The 22,004-nt window shown below is 36.0% G+C and overlaps 1 protein-coding gene across 3 annotated transcripts; it reads right to left on the minus strand.

Annotated features, from left to right (window-relative positions):
- Positions 1–1,088: 1,088 nt before the first annotated feature.
- Positions 1,089–19,219, minus strand: LOC106070615 (uncharacterized). Of its 3 annotated transcripts, none has more exons than XM_056045238.1 (16): positions 19,030–19,219; positions 17,985–18,060; positions 17,200–17,368; positions 14,191–14,299; positions 13,435–13,614; positions 11,707–11,962; positions 10,697–10,870; positions 8,525–8,632; positions 8,309–8,416; positions 7,406–7,475; positions 6,509–6,636; positions 4,051–4,289; positions 2,709–2,882; positions 2,192–2,324; positions 1,397–1,473; positions 1,089–1,267 (listed from the first exon to the last, which is right to left on the minus strand). In XM_056045238.1, exons 2-16 carry the CDS (start codon positions 18,040–18,042, stop codon positions 1,217–1,219), a joined length of 2,034 nt encoding a protein of 677 aa, XP_055901213.1. In that variant the 5' UTR covers positions 18,043–18,060; positions 19,030–19,219; the 3' UTR covers positions 1,089–1,216. The 3 variants fall into 3 exon arrangements, with proteins under 3 accessions (XP_055901213.1, XP_055901212.1, XP_055901214.1); XM_056045237.1 differs by having other exon boundaries at positions 19,034–19,218; XM_056045239.1 differs by having other exon boundaries at positions 8,312–8,416; positions 19,034–19,216.
- Between the last annotated feature and the right edge of the window lie 2,785 nt (positions 19,220–22,004).

The following is a 22,004-nucleotide window of genomic DNA, read 5'->3' on the forward strand; positions in this document are numbered from 1 at the left end:
AAAATTAGCATAGCTTAAATTACAAAAACAGTTCCTAGTGACACCTCATTGTTCACAAAATGAGGACATTGTACCTATCTCAAATCAGGTCAGCTCATTCACGCTTTAATGCCAGAAAGACGCCGATTAAAGCTTAGTTCAAGGCTACAGCAGGGAAACATAATTAACCTAGGTTAAATTACAAAAACAATTAAAAGGAAAATTAAATGTAAACGGGTCAAGGAGTCAAGGATGGGTATTGAGATGTCACGGTTCTTTATCCTAAAGAAAGATATAACAGGCGGAGTGTTAGCTTGAGACGAGAGAGAGCTAGAAAGTTAGACTTAGAAGTCGCTAGTTTTTAAAGTAAATATTTACTCATTTTATTGATCATTTTCACTGAATCCTGTATCTGTTTTATATATCTTTGTACATACATTTATTGTTTTAAGTTCAAGTTTTAAATAATTAAAACTCAAGAAAACATATCATCACTTTGTTACTTAATTGATTATAAAAGTGTTTGAACTATTATCAAGGCACCTCCGAATCCACATATGTCACAAGTTTACAACATCAAGATCTTCAAGTCAAATAAACATAATACACACGTGACATAAATTGACACCTCCGACGGCTGTATGTACAACGAATTTATTCATCAACGTGATACCACAGGATCAATACTTTCATCTGGCAACCTTTGACGTCTGCCACGATAACCAACCTGCAACCATCGAAACAACTCTTTGACAGTTGTGTTGCAACAAACTAGAACTACAGACGATAGTTCTACGTCACTACTCAGCCTCTCACTACGAAGAAAACTTCACGTTTAAGTCAAGGGGACTCAAGGTTCGACACCCGCCTTGAGCAGAATTGTGTTTGATGAGCACCTAAAGGCATCACGCAAGCCCTTCTCCTAGATACTCCCTCCCCCAATTGTCCATAAATAAGATTGGACCAAAGCGCTCTGAGCATGATATAATATTAATTAAATTGTGCTATATAAAACAGGCTATTAAAAATATAGTCAAATGTGAATCATTCGCAGTAGGCATTAAGAGCGCTATATAGAAACTATTTCAAAATAAAGTCAAGACTATATAACAGGTTTTATAGAGACTGAATATTTATTTTATATAGTTGCTGACATTATATTTCCCCCTTTACTTTCAGTCTTCATCGTCACTAGAACATTTGATGTTTCAATTTTTGATGAATTATTTAGTTCCGTTTAAATCCTGAAGGCTTCATCAATGTTTTTACACTGCTCATACACTGCAAACTGGGGAAAGACAAGACAAGAAGAACAAAGAATAGAGTAAATGTAAAAACAATAGGGAGACGAGTCGTTAGTGGAAACACTAAGTGTAGCTCGTTGTAGAACTATTTAAAACATTTAAAACTAACTTACTTCATCTATTAGTCCAACGAAATGGTAAGAGGGACCCCTTCCAAGCTGAAGACCACATTTATTGGTAGCAATGCGAACTAGAGGAATATTGCAAACACAATAGAAATGATCGTTCATATATAAGATGATTTTGTTGGTCCAAATAAATGGGAATTTAGTTTGACTACAATTATCCGTCTTAGCAATACTACTATAACGATAACAAAATAGATGCAAACACTGAACAGCATTCACTTATGCCGCATACGCACACACACACACACACAAAACACACACACACACAAAACATACACACACAAACACTCACACACGCACACACATATACACACTAAACACACACAAACACACACACAACAGCAGCTTTATGAATTAGGCTTCCTTATAGGTCTGGTAGACGAAATCAAACATTTCATATAACTTTACACACAGTGGCGTAGTGAGAGGGGGGCAAGGTGGCACGATGCCCCGGGCGCCCACCTTTAGGGGGGGGGCTCCACAAACAGCCTTTATTTTTATGTGATGATTATGGAAAATAGGAGGTTGGGGGGGGGAGCGCCCATAGTGTACCTTACCCCATGGGGCACGTTTTGCTCACTACGCCTCTGTCTACATATAAGTTAAAAATTAAATCTCTCTGTCTGTCTCTACATTTTTATAACTCTTTATTTACCTCTACCTATAACATTACATATAACATATAACATAACCCTATAAATACGTTTACGTACAAAACTACAAGTGGCTCTCTCAACAACTCTACATAAATGTTAACATAAATTCTGCATATAACATTACCTCCAGCTGTTTTGGACACTGTGGCAAAGTTGACAGTTCTTACGACTACAAGGCTGCTGTTGAGCTCGTAGAGCCGACCATAGACAGATCTATCTCCATATACTACGGTCACCTCAAGAAAGTTGTTAGGACTCTGATTTATAAATACAAAATTTAATTAAAGGAAAAAAATGTTTAAAAAGGATTAGAATGAATGATATGATTGAGTTTTGATTATATGCCAGTAAAGCATGCAAAAGTTTGCCTGAATCAGACATGAAAACGAACGACTTAGCAAAGTTTAAGCCCCTAATTAACATAGATACATTTAAGACGTATTTATATTTTAAAGGACCGTCTGTAATGTATAAGAAAGATAGGATAAGACTGTCCAATCATATGGTGATGTAGTTAGTATATATAAATATATATATATTTAGACACGGATTATTTTTTTCTTGCTTTGTTTTGTAGATGGAAGAACGCGCATTAAAGTAAACTCATTTAAAAACACACAAACAACAAACATTGCACCTACCACGTTGGCTATCACTGCACTTGTTTGCACTGCCAGTCCCTCTGTGGTCACGAAGGAGGCCGAGACGACGAAGCTGGTAGTGGTCAGCTGGGTCACTGTGAATCTGATTGTGTCTGGACACACGGAGCAGTAGCTGTTGGACAGGAGGTCATATGTGGTACCGTTGACACCATTCTGAGGAGCAATGAGCAAGATCAAGATTTTATTACAGTGCTATAGGGGAATTGGAAGAACTGGTGAAAATAAATTGCACACTTTCTGTTAAAAACGAGTTATTAATTTAATAACTGGTCGTTGGTTTGCAGGTCAAAATAACAATCATTCTGTCATTAGGGCTTCAAATCTATTTTTCTGTATTTCTTTCATCTATAAATCTTAAATAGAGCGCAGAAATGGAAAGAATATAATAGCCAAAACTGGTCTACTTTTGCTTTGCATTTCGTGGATAGCAGTTCGGCATCATTGGGCGCCTCTGAGTCCACCAAGGTACTTAGTTTGGGAAAAGTAAAGGCGGTTGGTCGGTGTGCTGCCCACATGACACCCTCGTTAACCGTATGCCACAGAAAAAGATGACCTTTACATTATCTGCCCTATAGACCACAAGGTCTGAAATTGAAATATTACTTTTTTTTTATTGAATAACTGACCCCCCCCCCCCCCCGAAAAACAACAACAACAACAAACAAACAAGCAATAAAAAAAGAACATTAAAAAAACAACAAAGCTTATCTAAGGTAAAGAACCGCTAATTGCTGCCATTATGATATTAATTTTATTTGATATATTTCAATTACAGTCTGTTTTTCAGTAGTTTTTTTTTTCCTAAAGTACTTTTGGGCCTCTAATGCTCATAATCTTGCTAGCAGTGATGCGATTCGGTAAAATGAAAGACTTGATTCCTAAATTGCTTTGTTTAAGACGCTAGTACTCGTCTCTTTTCATAGAAGGTCTGAATTTAGCATGACCTGATCCATCTTCTTCGAGGCGTAGTTAATCATTAAAACTAACGTATCAGCAAGCTAAGTTGAACTATAACCTTTATCTCCATTCTTCTTAATCCCTGGCCCTTATAAATCTTACTACTGAACTGCAGTCTTAATAGCACTTGTGGTGCCTACAGAATACTCACCTACAGTCTAAATAGCCCTTGTGGTGATATACAGACTACTCACCTGCAGTCTAAATAGCCCTTGTGGTGATATACAGACTACTCACCTGCAGTCTAAATAGCCCTTGTGGTGATATACAGACTACTCACCTGCAGTCTAAATAGCCCTTCTGGTGCCTACAGACTACTCACCTGCAGTCTAAATAACCCTTCTGGTGCTTACAAACTACTCACCTGTACTCTAAATCTGACCCTGAACGCTGAGTTCAGAACGAAGTCCCTATTGGCAAAGAAGTAGTAGTAGAAATATGGGCTGACCATTGAGGCGTCATAGGTCAGGGCGTTGTTGGCGAGGAGCACCTCTTGCAGTGTGGCGTAAATGTTCATGTAGCTGTTGGCCCTCTCGCTGAACACAGCTTTAGAACCGTCGTTGTAGGTAGCCAAAAAGTTGGCATTACACGTAGAGTTGGTAGCTGAAATTGTAAACCCATAAGAAATTTGTATTATCAAATGTACTATGACGATATATATTCCATTTCCAGATGACTACAATGTCTTGATATCAAAATGTGATTGTGTTAATCACACAATGCGTTTCTAATGTTAAAATTTCGCAGAGACATCGCCTTTAGACCAATTCTTAATTCTCAAGCGATATTGTGATGCCGGAGATACTACACGAAACTGAAATCTTCTTTTAAATAGATACAAAGCTTTAGTCCTAGAGCTAGGCCTCACTTTAATAATATACACACTACACAAATGTACACTACAATTCAATTTAAATTATTTTACTCTAGTCGTCGCTCTTCTTCGAAACTGAATCTGCATGTCTTTAAATACTACCCTTTACCCCCTTTCTAGCAACATCAAAACTACTTTTAGAGCCTATGGAAAAAAACGTCATCCTTTTAAATAAACTTGTCATTACAACATATAACTTTAACATTGCGCTGCAAATAATCTAAAAATAAACTTAATGAATTGGCTGCTGCACGTTACGTAACATGTACAGTAATTATAACATGTGACAGTAACACAAGTAATTGTGAATGCGAGTGTGAAAAGAAAGGGGACGGCTTTTAGCCAGATTGTGTAACCAGGTGACCCTGGATGGCAACAGAAGTCAAGATAACTGTCCTAACTTAGAAGGCTTTATTTTTAAAAAGAAAATGACGGTTAAGTCACGTGAGCTTAGTGATTGTTTCGCTTCTCGGAAATGCTACTAAGTACAAATTCCGTGGTTCGTGACCCCCTCTCTGTTTATGTACGTTCAATAATAAATTGTACAGCTTCTGTTAAAAACAAGTTCTTATTACTTTAATACCTGGTCGTTGGTTTGCATGTCAAAATAATTGGTACAATTAAACCGATGGAGGCGTCTTCAATTCTTAATGTAGAGCTTAAACGACAAATGAAATGATCACTTCAACAAGATACAAGTCAATAAAAATACACACCATTTCTGACTCACGTCTCTCCTTCCACCTCTCGCACTTCTGTTACGACAGACCCACTGAACTCCCTTTAGTAACAATCTACGTGCTGAGATTATTTCCTAAGTCGTTTAAGTCCGCGTGAAAGAAAGTGTGTTTTTAATTGTTCATGTCCCCGCAAAAGAGTGGCCCGATCCCGAGCATGTACTAGATCTCTCAAATATTTTTGGCCACCATCGTGCAAAACGTGACGTTTACGAGAATGCGATCTCCTGTTTTGTGGTTCTGCCTACAGTCCAAGCACGGTGTAGTCTTTTATGCCAGTTTGGATTGTGGTTGATAATATAATTAAAGAGGTCTTGATATTACTTGAGTTCTTGTACTACTTTTAATCTCCTAAGTTATCTACTAATAGCACAGCACCACAGATATTTAAATTGTGCACAAAGTCTCTGAATAGCAGACGTTTCTTTTATGACCCATAAGATAAGATACACATAAGACTGGCAAATCCCTCCATGTAGAAATACATTTCATGTCACATACATCCAATGAAATAGTCTAAGTACACAACTGATACTGTATTAATAAATCAACTACATACAACGTCAATCCAGCTCAAAGACATGTCTATTACTGCCTCTTTCCCATGTGGTCAGCTCTAATCATGTGACCAATATCCCATAATTCAATTGTCAACTCTTGTTGTTCTCGTACTGCACCATTATTTGTTTTACTCAGTGTTTCTCAATAGTTCCCAACCCATACGTCACAGTATCAAATGGTGGTCTGACACATCGTGAAACATAATTCCCTTGAGTTCGTCCAACCTACGCACCTATTCGGCAATGAAAGATTCTCAACTGGGCTAGGGTGGACTGTTCTTAACGTTTGAGAGAATCCACCACGTATCTTTTGGTTCATTTTTTTACCTGCTTCATACCTCTCTGCCCTTGTCTGACCTGACCCAGCTATCAAGTACTTTCGAAGAAGAGCCTTTCTTCACATAAAAGTTCCATAAGCTAAACGGAATTCGTTTTACGATCGGCTCGTTCGTTGCAGGCCAAACCGTCTTGGGCCGGTATCCAAAAAAAAAAAATACATCTACCTAAACATAATACGTGGGTACTATGCGCACGCCAGTAAAATTTCTAGATGTTTAGGCCATGCTTCCTGCCTTTTGCAGGCCTCATAAGTTACTTGTGCACATTTAAGCATATTTTACGTTTGGCGGCATACAATCGAAGTGTGATTACCTTCAAAAGCTCTGGAGTTGATGGCAGATGTGCTGCAGGAGTTGAGACTATCCATCACTAAAGAACAAGCACTTTGGCTCCAGACTGTTCCTGGCGCAGTTCTAAATGTATAGCCACCATACGTGTAACTGAATATATGATATAAAAATCAACCATATAAAGACCAGACTAACGTATGAAGTAAACTGTTACTTCTTATTGGTGATAGATGGTAATATTAACAAAAATATTTGTATATCAAAAACTACAACTGAAATTAATAAGTTTATGAGAAGGACCCACAAGGCTCAGAATGATATGTTCTAATTCAATACAAAATGATTTATAGCAAATAATTATACACGGTACTCATACCAAATAATATATTAGTATTTAGAGTATTGTAGTTAACCCATTCGGGGCTTGCAAAGACCATCCTTCGGGGAACAGCACCAGAAAAAAGAAGAAGAAGCAGACAGAGAAAGCAATGTGAAGACAACATAAAAGAATGTACTGGTACGCTGTTAAAAGAGGCTCTATCCAAGGCAAAAGACAGAAAATAATGGAGTAAGACGGTCGACAATTCTTGTGTGATGCCCCCAACGGTCTAACAGACTAGGAATAGGTGAATGTGAAGAGTAACCCATTTGCTATTGAAAGGCTTACACAAATAATCTGACGTGAAAAACTCTTCTGCAAATGACAGTTGTATCTGGAAGATCAGTTAGACTTACTATTTACATGTAGTATTCAGCAGACATTTCTTTCGCATTTTGTTTTTCCCATAAGACAAAGTTGGATAGAAACTTAATGAATGAGGCGGTGCTTATAGCCTGTCAAACTAAGACGACTTTAAGGAAGTCCAATAAAGCAAGAATGATTTAGTATAATTAAAAAACAAAAAACTTGTTGACTAACCTGCATGGGTTACCTGTAGGATCTGCAGAGTAGCCGTAACATCTTGGTAGGCTTGGTGCAACAGTCGTAGCTAGTTAAAATTTAAAAAATCGATTCTTTAGCATTTAATTTTTGTAAAAATATTGGAATAAAATTAAAACATTTAGAAAATCAGAAATTTTTAATGTATTTGTGGTCACAGTCTCAGTTAATGTATACCCTCTTGTTAGTTTTGCAACAAATCATCATTCAGTTTTATTAGGATCCAAGTTAAAACAACAACATTTTTTACACGTAATTGTCAACAAGGAATTTTCTCAAGACCTTAGTTAAAGTCTCAGGCGAGGTGGTAAAGCGCTTAGCTTCCGAAATAGAGGTCCCGGGGTTCGAATCTCGGTGAGAACTGGTATTTTTACTTTCGAGATTTTAGGGCGCCTCTGAGTCCACCCAGCTTTAATGGGTACCTGACAGTTGGGGAAAAGTAAAGGAGGTGGGTCGTTGTGCTGGCAACATGACACCTTCGTTAACCGTGGGCCACAGAGATGAACTTTACATCATCTGCCCCAAAGATCACATGGTTTGAAAGGGGGAACTTTACTTAGTAAGGTCAGCTCGTATATTTTACTCCAAAGGAATGTATTCCTTCAGTTTTATTGTCTCTTACAGATACACGTTGATTGACGGTTAAAATATAAATGAACTCATTGTTTCTGTCCGTCTTACAACACTCTAGTAAACCCTAACCTATACAACCAGGTACATCTTCACTTCAGTCCTCGCCGACTTTTATTTGAATATGAGTTTCACTTGTAAAATCTAAAGTCACGAAGCTCACTTGAATAGAATGCAAGAAAAGTGTCACTATGATGGTCCAACATCAAAAGAACGTTTCAAAACTGATAAAATCGTATATATCAATACAACTACCTGGTGTTCTGACAACATCACATTCAAATCTACCAACAGCCTCACATATTTCAAATTTGTTGCTTGATCTCTGACAGTTTCTCGTTGCCGAGTCGTAAAAGAAATCTGACGGGAAAAAAAATAATGCAAAATATATTTGAAATTCTTTTTGTTTTTAGGCATTGTACTTGTATCAGTAGTGCAATGGTATGAATATTGGCAACTACTTCTTACCAATGGGGCACATCCTTTCATACAATCTGCCATTGTAACATTGGTAATACTTGTTACAACACCTTCCGCTGGGGTAAGTTGCATTCTGGGTGGTACCATCACATGCAGCTGGAAAGAATGATATAAGTTACGTATGTATAGGACCTAAGGAAATGTAATTAACTTTGAGGATCAGAGATGTTTTGTGTACTCGATACAAATTGAATCAACCTTTTAAAAGCTTTCTTACAAGGCACAGTACCAGGCTGATGACGAAAGGAGGTTGAATGACATTAAGGTCGATATTTGTTAGCTAAAGAGGCGAGAAATCAGCGATGAAGTTATGAAAGCTTGACATGAGTGTCCCAATGACTCTCCCAGTTAAACGGAGAAATAGATTCAGACTGGAAAAAGTCGTGTAGTATAGTTGGACTTATGTGGTGTGGTTGGACTTTTTTTGGTGTGGTTGGACTTTCTGTGGTGTGCAAACCACATGCACGTGTACCCATTGTGTTTTTAACTTTAAGGTATGAAATGCTATTTTTTGTTTCCAAAATACTTTTTTCTGTGTGGTCTTTGTAAGGAGTTACTAGAGTAAAAAAAGTGATGATTGATTTTGATGAAAATTTTAATATTTCAGTATATATATATATATATATATATATATATATATATATATATATATATATATATATATATATATATATATATATATATATATATATATATATATATATATATATATATATATATATATATATATATATATATATATATAAATATATATATATATATTTGTAATTACTTACTAATTACACAGACTAATAATTTTTTTTATACATTGGCCAAACAGCTTTTTTTTTTTGCTTGGTAGTTATTCTTGTCATAGAGGCCAATACGAGGAAAGCGCAAACAGGGACGTCATCTTATAACTTGGCGCCACACTTTCATGGAGGACCTCAGAACCGTGAACACCAGGTGGGGGGGGGGAGGCTTCAGACATTGCCAGTGACAGATCTTAGTGGAGAAAGCTTGCCGCCCAATGCGCCAACTGGCGAGGCAGGACCTCAGCAACTAAAGTAAGTTATTATTGACAATGGAAAATGGGAACTGGTTTAAAACCACAGAGTGAAACAAGGCAGCCTGCTTTCATCAACACTTGTCTGCATCTTCATTGGGAAAATAATAAAGATGCTCTTGAAGGTTACGAATGTATTGTAAGCGATGTTAAAAGAAGAATTACAAGCTTTCGCTTTGCGGGTGACATAGTCTGGCAGAGGCAGGCGAAGAGTTAACTGACTTGGTGATGTCCAGACGCTATGACAATCCATTCCGAAAAAACAACAACACATTTATGACTAATACCAACACATAGACATCAGTTTTGAAGCGCAAAAACTGGCAAGTGCCAGTAGTTTTTAATAACTCGGAGCTATTGTTTCAGACGAAGAAACCAAACCTGAACTTCAAGTCTATAGCAGCAAAGTTAAAAACAATATGGAAAGACAAAGGCATGGCTCTAAGCACAAATTTCAGACTGATTCACATCATTCACTCATTGGCCATGGTCACATTCCTGTACGCTTACAAGTTTTGGACTGCAGCACTATAGAAGGATCCTAACAATGGAATTAAGATGATCTAGAAGGTTATTGGTTATCATTTATTTACAAAGCTCGAATCACAAATAAGGAGAGTCTAAACAGAATCTCAATGGCCAATGGGCTCCACGATGACCACTGAAAAAAATAAGCAAATAATTTTTTTGGCATATCAAAAGATCCTTAGGGTTCGTTAAGACATCCCAACATGGAACAGTACCAGGGAAAAGAAGAAGAGTCAGACAGTGAAAACGATGGAAGACAATATCCAAGAATGGACAGGGCCCTCACTCAGAGAGCTTCTATTCAAGGCCAAAGACAGAGGAATAGAGAAAGGCGATCGACAGATCGACAGATAGGGATAGGAGAAGGTAAAAGAACATTTTACAGATTTTTAAAAATGTTCGAAATATTATTTTTTTTAAATCAATCTCACAGTTATTTCTCGTCTATTGTTGTAAAAGTCATATAAAGAAAAAATAAAATGCTGGATAATTGTTTTGATAGATTGTAAATGTTTCTATCAGAGTACAAGTCCTAACCACATTATTCACAAAAACATTACTTTTACTTTCGCAATGATTTTACTTACCTTTAGAGCACCTAGCCATATCTATGTGGTTACACTGTGAGCCGTCCCAGAAGGTACCAGCTGGGCAGAGCTTTCTGATTGGTTGGCTATTTGGTACACATTGGTAGAACGTGTCACAGTATTGAGGGTCACTGTCGTAGTTGTAACCAATCTCATACAGGCATTGACTGCACACTGGGGACACATTGTCAGTAGTTAGATGTGACTGTGTCTCTGCTGTCTGGTAATGCTGTCGTGTCTATTTGGCCAGTCTATTCTAAATTGTTTTCTTCGTTCTAATATATTCTTTTTTACTATTCCTCTAATTAGCTTGCAAACTTTTATTGAGTGGGTGGACAAGAATTTCGAAAACAGCTCTAACGAATAGCCTAGAAATTTAAAAGTTTATGTATATCTTTGGGGAAAAAAACTTCTAGACAATTGGCCACACGGTGAAAATTCTAGTTCAACCGTTATAATTTTTCATAATATAAGCATCATTGGCTATAATAAACAGTAGAAAACCTGGGAACAGATCAACGGGCGTAGCCGATGTGTTTGTAAAATGTTTTACATGTTTCGGATGTTCCTTCAGAGTTGAAGATAGTTTACTTCCTAGTCCAAACCTCCCGCAGGACGATGGGGGATGGGAGCGGGCAGGATTTGAACCCTCGACCATCGATAAATCTGAACGACAGTCCAGCGAGCAAACCTCACGACCAGGCAGCCATGCTGGTGTGTAATGCTAGTACTCTTATATTAAAAAAAAAAAGTATAAACTATTTATAAAGCTTAATAAACAACGGAGATTTAAAAAAACGACACTACAGTTGTGTAACAATGAATGAATTGAGTCCATTAGCTCACCGTACTACAGGTCAATAAAAGATAAGTCTAATGATAGTTATTTTTTTGTGGGGGGAGGAGGAGCTCATTGGGGTGACACCCTGAGCCAACCTCTTCGGGTGACACCACCCTAGTGACGCCACTGCTTGTAAGTCTAGCTATTATCAGCATAAATTTCTAATTACATCCAGTACTCTTGGTTGTGGTCGATGTCGTGGTTGTCCTGGTGGTCGGCGTGGTAGTCGTGGTTGTTGTGGTTGTAGTGGTTGTCGTTGTAGTGGTTGAGGCACTGGGGCTATCCGGCAAGTTGCACGTGCTGTTGATTATTCGAATGACCTCCCTCGCCAGACCGTAATAGCTTGTAGGCTGGTCAGCAATGACAGAATAATTTTGAGGGTTGCTGATGTACGCTAGCTCAGTCAAATCGAATGGATTATCACTCTAGAAAAGACAAACAAACCAAATATGAAAAATTATTTAAAAAACAACAACAACAAAGCTTATACAGGGGAAAACACCCAATTACTGCCATATATCTAAATACTGCTCGATTTTCACCCCTTTTTCTAAATAAAGCAAAATTAAATAATTGCCACTAATTATTTAACTAACTGGTTAATTTTTTTTAAATTGATTAATGTGTTACAATTATGCAAAGTTTCAACTTGATTCGATACTTGTTAGTGGGTGAAATAAAGTGTTGAAGATTTATACCAGCCAGACTTATATACAAAGTATATATGTCTTTGTCTTGTAAAAGTAAGAAATACCGTTGAATAAAATAAAATTCATTATCAAATAAATAGGCTTACATTTTCTGAATACTGTTTCATTTATAATTATTAAATCTACAATACATATAAAACCTAAAAAGCTCAAGACTCTGGTTCTCAGAGAAATAGAACTATACTGATAAACGAAGGCTTACATTTGCTAAAATTTGCGTATCGCTTCGGTGCATAACTTGGTATTTAATGCAGCATAATGTAATAATTAAAGACTAAGAGTGTGCCTGAATCTATGATATCTTCTCTGTTGGTTAGCTTTTTGATGGGCTGAGAAAAGCAGATGAACGCCCTAGATACGACCGGTAATTATATTTCCAATTGTAATAAATAAATTGGTAATAAATTATGGTTCCTAACCGAAATGTATACTTTGTACAATGTGGGCCCGTACTTGGCTTGGAGCCAGAAAAAGGCTTGAATGGTTTCTTGTCATTCATTTTTGTCTTATACTAAGAGAGTGAAACAATAGAAAGAATAAATAGGGTTTCTATAGGCAGTTTTGTACTGGACCCTAAAAGACTCAGCAGTCAAAGGTCTAGAAAAGTTCAAGCAACTAATACAATATTAAAGAAATGCACAAATGGATGGCTGCCTTGTCAGGAGGCTGTCTGGTCGTGCGGTGTGCGCGCTGGACTGTCGTTCAGTCGTCTCGATTGTCCCGGTTCGCTGCCATCCCCCTTGGATCTAGGAAGTAGATTGCCCTCAACTCTAAAGCAACACCCTAAACATGTCAAACATTTTACAAATATTATACACACATTTTACAAACACTATAATTGAGTTGTGAAAATCTTTCAAAAATAAAACATAAACCAAATAGTATGTAAGAGTGCAGGATTCTAGGTTATCTGTTAACTACTTATTGAGTCTTGCTCGGCATGACAGAAGTTGAGACATTGCCAGTGTCTGGCAGGGATGTTTTCTTTTAGACTTGCATGCACATCTTCGTGTAGTAATGAGGCTCATATGTACCGATAAATCTATAAGCCACTGTTCTCGTAAGAGGTATTCATCTTTCTACTTCCAAAGTAAGTTGCTACAAATGATTTTCTTTGTATCAGAAACAGCTTGCTGACGTTCGTAATTGTTTTTCTGTAGAAAAGAAAGCCAATAACTACATCATACCTGCATTACTAAAAGTGTTATAGTCCAACCCAAGCGCTTGAGTCTATCGACTTCATTATAGGTCGACAATCTTCTTGAATTCGAACCAGACCCTTGGGAAGTCACCAAGAAGAGGAAGCTGTTGGCGTACCTTGGCCCTAGCACAACATTCCTTAAGCCAGCGTAAGTCCAGGAACCAGACTTAACAGAAATAAGAGAAAGTTCTAAATTACTATACTATACTATATACATATATACGCATACTTATTGAACTTTGTTATGCTAAATTAAAGGTCAATGTCGCCAACTAAAAATAACTGATTTTAAATTCAAAGTGTAGTTTCGGTATAAAATACATAAGAATATAATTTTAAAAAAAATCACAATTATGTCCTGGTTTTAAGCCAATGTGATTGAGTGAAAGTCTAACAATTCCTTCATATTGAAGATTGTGAAAGGAATAAGTATTTCTATTAGATAAGATGTACAACAGACTGCACAATCTTTACTAACTTTGGAATCTATAAACACAGTTTTTGTTAACAATACGTTTTATATTAATCCATTGAACATCAATATAACTTCCTGGAATCGCAATATCTTATCGTATTTAAATACGTTTTTAAGAACCTTACAAATAGCTACTTCTATAAACATTCAAATAAAAAAATTACATATTTTGCATTTACAAACTTTAATTGTCTTCTACACAAATACGTAGAACGACAAATACAATTATATATTTAAAGCAATACCATGTCTTTATAATGTTCTTACAGGGGGAAGGAGACGTAGAGTCCTCAAAAAAATGCCCGCCTTGTCAGGAGATGTCCAGTATGGAATAATTTCTTGAGAATCATTGGCACTGTAACCGTAGGCTCCGATACTAGGCAAAACAAAAAAAAAAGTTAAAACATTTTAGAAATCTTTTAAAAAGATATTTTGATCTTAATCTATTAAAACCTTTTTAATACCGACTAATGCGTTTGGTGGTCATGGCCACATCCTTAAAAGCTTAGGAGTCTCTGATGCTGACTGGAGAACTACAGATGGGAACCCTAGCAATTGAATTGAGATGCTACAGAAAGACCCTAGAAATCGCATTAAAAAAAACACCACAAACAAAGAGTTTGAGCTGATAACTACTGTCAAAATACGCGAACTAAAACATTATCAGGTCCTCGGGGAGCGCAAAGACTTACCTTCATGGAACAGTACCAGGAAAAAAGAAGAAAATGCAGACAGAGAAAGCGATGAAAAGACAACATTAAAAAATGGACGGGCCTGTCATTAAAAGAAATTCTATCCAAGGCAAAAGACAGAGTGGAACGAAGAAAGACGGTCAACAAAATTTTGTCTGGTGCCCCAACGATCCAACAGTCTAAGTGATATGTAAGGGTGAATGCATAGCAGTTGTGGTCAAGCGGCAGATCACGAGGCGCATGTGCTCTTAAGGTAAATTAATTACTAATAAAAACACATAGTAGTGTAAAATGTAGTAATAGAATTTTAAGTTAAAATATGACCATTGTCAAAGGTTATTTTTAGCTGCCCCCGAAAGAAATAGACGCTATTAGTTTTGTGTGGTCTTTCTTTTCACCCATCCGTCCGCCACGTTTAGATCTGATAGACCAGAAAAAATATTGAAAATCTGACATCATGATATTTTAGACCATTTAAATTTCTGATGCAACGGCTACTTTTTTCTTTTTTTGAAAGCGAAGAATCTAATTTTAAAATCATCTATGCAAGCAGTTTTTTTTTTCATTAATATGCACCATGTATACAACTATTCACTATTCTTCATTGTGAACTCGGAAAGATACATCGTAATGGAGAAGATGGCATACAAGTTCTGTAACACATTTAAGCTAACGGTTTTAGGTTTTTTGTATACCTTTGAATTGCTAAGTTTAATACGTTCTGTCACACTAACTATTACATGTACAGAAAAATATTTCCTTTATTTTTTAAAGAGAAAAAAAACTATTTAGTATGCATATAAGTGGAACAAATTAAAAAGAACAATTAATGAGCAATTTTTGTTACTTTCACGTGAATTGCAATGCGGTATCGTAATATAAAACACTTAAATAAGGGAATTTTTTTTCTTGAGGATTTGAATAAGAGATTGTGGGGTGCGTGGTCGAGAGGCTAAGTGCGCTTGAACTTGGCTTGTCTTGGCTACCTAGAAGGGGGCTCGAGGTTCGACACCCGACACCCGACTCGGGCAGAGTTGCAGCACGGAAAACCAACTTCTAGATACCCCCTCCCCCCACTGGTCCACAAAAGAGATTGGACCAAAGCGCTCTGAGCATGCTATAAGCATGAAAGTAGCGCTATATAAAAGCCATAATTATTATTGACCTTTACAAAACAATTAGATCACTTAGATAATCATTATATGACATCAGGCCAGGTTCACATCTAACTTCACATTCACTTCACCTATCCCTTAGTCTAATGGACCGTTGGGGCACCATTCACCATTCTGATATTCTTGATGAAAATATTGAAACCTGCCTTTTTACCTGCATGGGTGGACCCCTATAAGGGCCGATTTTGAGTTTATGTTTCCACACAAAATGTCTTTGTAACCTTGTTATTTATTTGCTTTAGATGCTCTTTGGTTAATTTAATAGCATCTCTACCAATGCTAACACTATTGGCGTTAAGATGTACTTTTTTTTTCTATTTTGATAATATAAAAAAAATATCAAAGAAAAAGACAGATCATGCCTGGTGCCCCAAAGGTCCCAAAGTTTTAAAGAATAGACAAAAGTGATAATATTAGGGGGAAAAGTTTTTAAAAAGTCTAGAAATTTTAATTGTGACCTCGTAAGAATTGTATCTCTGAACCATTTATCCTCACGTCTTATCAGACTATTTACCTGTTACACTTTAATCTTTAGTTATAAATTCATGCCAAGTTTTCAACATAGCATCAATTCATTTAGTATGCTATGAAAGCACAAACCTTTTTTTGGTACTTAAAACAATTTTTGGTGTTTGAATATATTAATGAGACATCAACTATATTGCCGATTGTTATCATCAGCTCCTGTTGTGTGTGCGTGGGGGGTGGTGGTGGCCAAGTAGTAAATCGCTTGACTGCTGAAATAATAGGTCTTAGGTTCAAATCATGGTGAGGGATGGGATTTCGAACTATCCAGCTGTAATGGATACCTGGCAGTAAGTTGGCAAAGCATGACACACTAGTTAACAGTCGGCTTTAGAGACAGGTGGGCTTTGCATCTATCAGAACATTTTAAACCAAATTATAGACATACAAAATAGAGGTTCTCTAAACACTTCTGTTTCGCTTTAAGACCTCGATGATTAATAAAAAAAATGCGGATGCTTCATTAACGTTTTATACCAAAGGTTTCTACTTTGGGCCATACCATGGTAAGACTATAATTAACGATCATCTAGTAACTGACGGTGAAGATACTTTAGAGTGACTACACATTGATTGACAGATTCTTCACTTAGGATATCTCTTGTATAGGAGACGAGCGACTGTAAGCCTTTTTAGGCAAACTTAACAAACAACGTTGGGAAAGGGATATTCCATCCCTCCCCAAAGACTAGCTTCCCCTTACCCCCTCCCCAAACGCTTTTAGGTTAGCTCACCCCCCCCAAAAAAAAACGCTATTAATAGTATTCCCCCCCCCCCCATTCTTTTAAGACTATCTAAGGGATCAGCTTGCTGTTACTTGTATATGTGAAATACTAATGTACTCAATAATCTTGTTTATTAATTGTGTGTAATTGTTCTATTACCCTACGATTGAGTTGATGTTGCTCGTAACTAGTTGGTGGCTGAAAATCGCATAGAGTTGACTCTCCAGTATATCAAAGTTTTTAGAAATGTCTGTTTTATTTGAAGAGGCTGCCGCCCGAGCATTTTCAGACTGGTCAAGAATGAAGGTCAAATCCATCATTGGACATCCTGTGAATAATTTCAAATGTAAGTTACTATATGAATTTGATACTCTAGTCGCGTTAGACTGAACTCTTTTGCAGAGGAGGTGATGTAAGATAATCAAAGGTATGGCTTCAGAAACTAAACTTGATGGTTAGATCTTGAATCATTTCATCGCTAGAAAATTTAGAAAGAAGATGACACTAATATTATCATAAACACTTACAAAATATTATTTTACATTAGTCGACAATGATCAATATTAGATAAATTAATTCACATTTAAGAGGTAACTAGTAGATCAATACCACAACAGTTATAGCATATTTCTAAATATTTCAATGAGAAATTTTAATTTTTGAACCTTCTCTACCATTAAGCTCATTTTAGTGATACACTCATTTACTGTTGAGTGTTTGAAGGCTAAAAAAGTGCCACTTTTCGATTTAAAAAAATACCCCAAACATGGCTACGAAAAAGTATTACACTATTAATACAGTAGATATTAATAAAAGGTATTTGTATTGGGAATTAAATCAGAAATTTCAAAAAAAAAATAAATATTTTCATGTCTAATGTCAAAGCGTTGAAATGATTCAATAGATAAATCTTAGACAAAAAGTATAACGTGGCGTAAACTTACTCAAAGCGGAAGTTGCTAAAATTGTAGACGTCAAGACCAAAAGTTGTAGAAGCGCCATGTTGCTTTACTTGTCAATCTATTGAAGAGAACAGTTTGAGATAAACCATAGACTTCTATATATATATAAATATCTAGACTGGAAACCGGAAACTAATTCTTACTCGTGATTAATTGATTCACAAACCTATATATATATATATTTTTATGTACGTAATTCTTTTGGAAGTCACCACAATCAATCTTGACTGTTTTAGAAAAGTAATGATCTTTAGTTTTCAAGTTTTAGAAATAATGCAAAATCATTTCTCGGATTTTCTTTAGATCGGGCTATTAATCACAGAACTATATATTCACGCTAATATTTGAAACAAAGCTATTTACTGTTAGTTTCCATTGGGATAATGTTTCCAAAATCCTAGATCGAAATAATTCATGTCTGTTGATTTTAATCATCTCATGTAGCCTACATTTAAATTGATTGATTAAATAGATCTTTCTAGATTATGTATCTAAAAATAACAAAATAATAATTATGAGACGAGAGTACTCTTATTTTTGATATTCAATTACTACGTCTAGATCTAAAAATTAAATTATATGTTACATAGGTTAGGGTTGAAAAAAAATTACTTCTTATATCTACTTTACAAAACAATGCCTTGTTTCAACTTTAAAAAAAAATTCAACGACATTTTTTGTAGTGTTAAAAAATCTCCATGTCCAGTCTAGATATAGTATATGTCTATAATATCAATTTAACGTCTTTTTTTTAAAAAAAAAAGCGAAACCCTAATCATTTACCTTCACATTTTTGCTCACTTTATAATTAAAAGAAACATAAACTTTCCACACTAAACGAAAAACAACAACACTAGAAAACGATTGAAAAATTTAAACTTTCTGGTTCATTGTATATTTCTTTATTATGTAGTTTGAAATATATCTTCATCATTTACTTCTATAATAATGATCTATCTATCTATCTATCTATCTATCTATCTATCTATCTATCTATCTATCTATCTATAAAATAAATACCGAATACCTACGTTAAGCAGAATTTGTGTCTGTGACTAAAACTGTTTAAAGCCAGCTTCTTGTTCTTCTTATTCCAATATAGTGGAAGTGTCTCAGCTTTTATATCACTCTCCTATTTCCTATTAGTTTAGATATGATTGAATTCGTTTTCATTTTATTTAATCTTACTAATAGTAATTTTTTTTTAAAATCTCTACCACACCTTTATTGGAATACTGAAAATATGTCTTTAGAAATATTAAGAGAGAAATCGAGGAGTGTGGGAGAGAGAAAGGCGTGTCTTTAAAGGGGAGACTAATACTTCCTATGTCATGAATACAAAAATTTACTCCCTCGTAAAAGAAAAATCAACATTCTGCTCTTAAAGTGGTACAAGCTCTACCAGACTCAAAGCAAACGTCATTTGCTCAAATGATAAATGAATACAATACAATCTTTAGATCACTTCAGCGCAATAGCTGTCACGTCTGCTTGTTTCCAGGGGTACATTGTAATCAATGTCTCTCTACCCTGATGAAAAGACCTAAGTAAATATGTGTTCATCTTTTGTATCTATGTACTAAATGTCATCCCTGGAGCTTGTATCATGCATCTTCCTAGCTAGTATTATTCAGAATTCTACAGTTACTAAATAGCTATTAGCTTTAATACTTCAAGTATGGTGAACAATGAACATATCTTTGATCTTCTGAGCAAAGATTAAAGCGAAGTACGAGCAGGCGCACAACTTGTAGATGTAATCTTGTATATGAGATAAAGAAAATATCTCATAGACTTTTAAGATTCTGAACATAAGGCTGAATATTTTGTTTTTAATGGTTTGTCCTAATAAATCTTCATAATGTAAAAACAATAACTACAATAATGCTTTGAGCTGCAGAATTATGATTATGGATGTACTGATTTACATAGCGTCGTTGCCATACTAGTCACTTGGGGCATCACACATGATCTGTCGCCAGATCATTTCAATTCTCTCTATCGTATGCCTAGACAGACATTGACATGTCTGTCCTTTCCTTATTGTTTCTTGTTTTCCCATCCTTTGTTTAGCCTACCTCTCTGTTTTTCTCTGTTACTGTTCCTTGCAGGATGGTTTTAATGAAAAAGTATTAAAGTTTCCCTTTTAGACCCTGCGTTCTTTCGTGGGAATAATTTAAAGGTCATCTCTTTCTGTGGCTCACGTTCAACGAGGGTGTTTATGTGACCAGCGCAAGGACCAACCTCTTTTACTTTTCCCTAAAGCCAGTTACCCATTAATGTTGAGTGCATTCATAAAAATTCCGAAATAAAAAATTCCAGTCTTCATTGAGATTCGAACCTGAGATGCTTTGGTTCTAAAGCTAAAAGTTTTATCACTCAGTCCTGGCCAGACGGTTATCAACTTCCCTTGAAAGCGATGTGTCATTTGATACTATACTTCCTAGATGTGTGAAGTGGTCTATCACGTTAAGGGGCTGTCCATTTATGGTGATCCTTAGGGCTGAATAGGTTATATTGGGGGACTTCTGTTTTCCGAGTTTTATAGATAAAGTGAAGAGGCGGCAGCGTTTGCAAATTTTTGACCGCGTATTGTTACCGGTCATTGACTTGTAGCACCAAACTGCTAGTAGACAACTAAATCATAGTAGGCGTAGTGTATCTTAACTAATAAGACTTCAAATAGCTTTAATAAATTACATTTGTGAAAAATAACCTAAATAACTAAATGTTTAATATGGACAAATTGTGAATGTGAAATCAAATAAATGTACTAGACTTAAGTAATAATATTCTTAAACAAAATCTAGCTCACTACAGCAACACAGCCTTTCAGTCTTACGTTATGTAGTAGTCTGTCCTAACTAATGACGACAATGCCACCTATGTTGCACCATTCACAACCAATCGCTAACCTCTTTTCACCGTCACCATATGAACACACACACACACTCCATAACACCGCTATCTGGCGATCACGTTCATTGTGAGCTTGTGGACTAGTAAGGCACACTCATCCACATAGTGAAGCTCCGTTATGACCTTTTTCTTTGTTTTGGCCTGGGACAGTAGATTTCGAAGATTGAGCACAATTGCCGTCTGAGCGAAACCTGACATAGATGCCTTCGAGCAATCGCTGCCTCATTCGACCCAGCATTGCGCCAATAAAGAGTAGGGTCAAGTACACAGCCCTGATTCACGTCATTGTCTATTGGGAAGTGATCAGACAGGCTACCATTGTATCTAATCTGCCTTTTTGGTCCCACATGAAGCAGCTTGAGAATATTTGGAAGGTAGGAGGGCATCAAAGCCTGATTAAAATCCTCTATAAGTTCGAGAATGTGTCAACGGGTGTAGCCGGTGTGGTACTGTTAGTATGAAATATTTGTTTTAATTGACACGATTTTGTCTATTGTAAATGGTTTAAAATAACAACAAAACTTCTATATCATCTTATTTTTTGTTTTTAGCTATGACGAAAAGTCGTAAAGCATAGGGGAATTTACAATATCGTTAGAAACTTATGTAGCAAAATTCAAAATTATTAAGTAAATGGGAGGTATACCGTACTATGGGATGCTGCGCCCTTGAGTTTCTCATACATGTAACGAAAGAAAGGTCTCTAAATACCTTTGAATTTCATTTATTTTAAATTTAGAATATTTGTAAAAAACAAAACAAAAACGACAGACAGAGTGAGTTGATATAAGCTTTGTAAAAAACAAAAGCCATTATAAATAAGGGAAACAAATCATATATCTCAATGCTGTAAGGTTTATTTCCTTTCTTCAATTTCAAACGAAATTTGTTAATTACCGCTATTTAATTAATTAATGTTTTTGATTGATTCATGTTTTGTTATGAACAATGAATAGCTGTGCTAAGTTTCAACTAGATCCAAGGAAGAGCCGTGGGAGAAATAAAGTGCAAAAAATTTGTACCAGTCAAACAAATTTAGTGAGTAAATATAGGTTTTGCAGTTTTGAATTTGGCAAAACTGCT

Source organism: Biomphalaria glabrata, chromosome 10 (assembly GCF_947242115.1).
Source record: "Biomphalaria glabrata chromosome 10, xgBioGlab47.1, whole genome shotgun sequence".
Lineage (NCBI taxonomy): Eukaryota > Metazoa > Mollusca > Gastropoda > Planorbidae > Biomphalaria > Biomphalaria glabrata.

Excerpts from the sequence above, each read along its gene's own strand:
- LOC106070615 (XM_056045238.1), bottom strand. The coding sequence starts at position 18,042 with ATGGCGCTTCTACAACTTTTGGTCTTGACGTCTACAATTTTAGCAACT. Across the intron at positions 10,871-11,706 it reads CACAACCAAGAGTACTGGAT|TGTGCAGTCAATGCCTGTAT; the intron begins GTAATTAGAAAT and ends ATGTGTCCCCAG. Across the intron at positions 1,474-2,191 it reads AGTGTCCAAAACAGCTGGAG|TTCGCATTGCTACCAATAAA; the intron begins GTAATGTTATAT and ends ATATTCCTCTAG.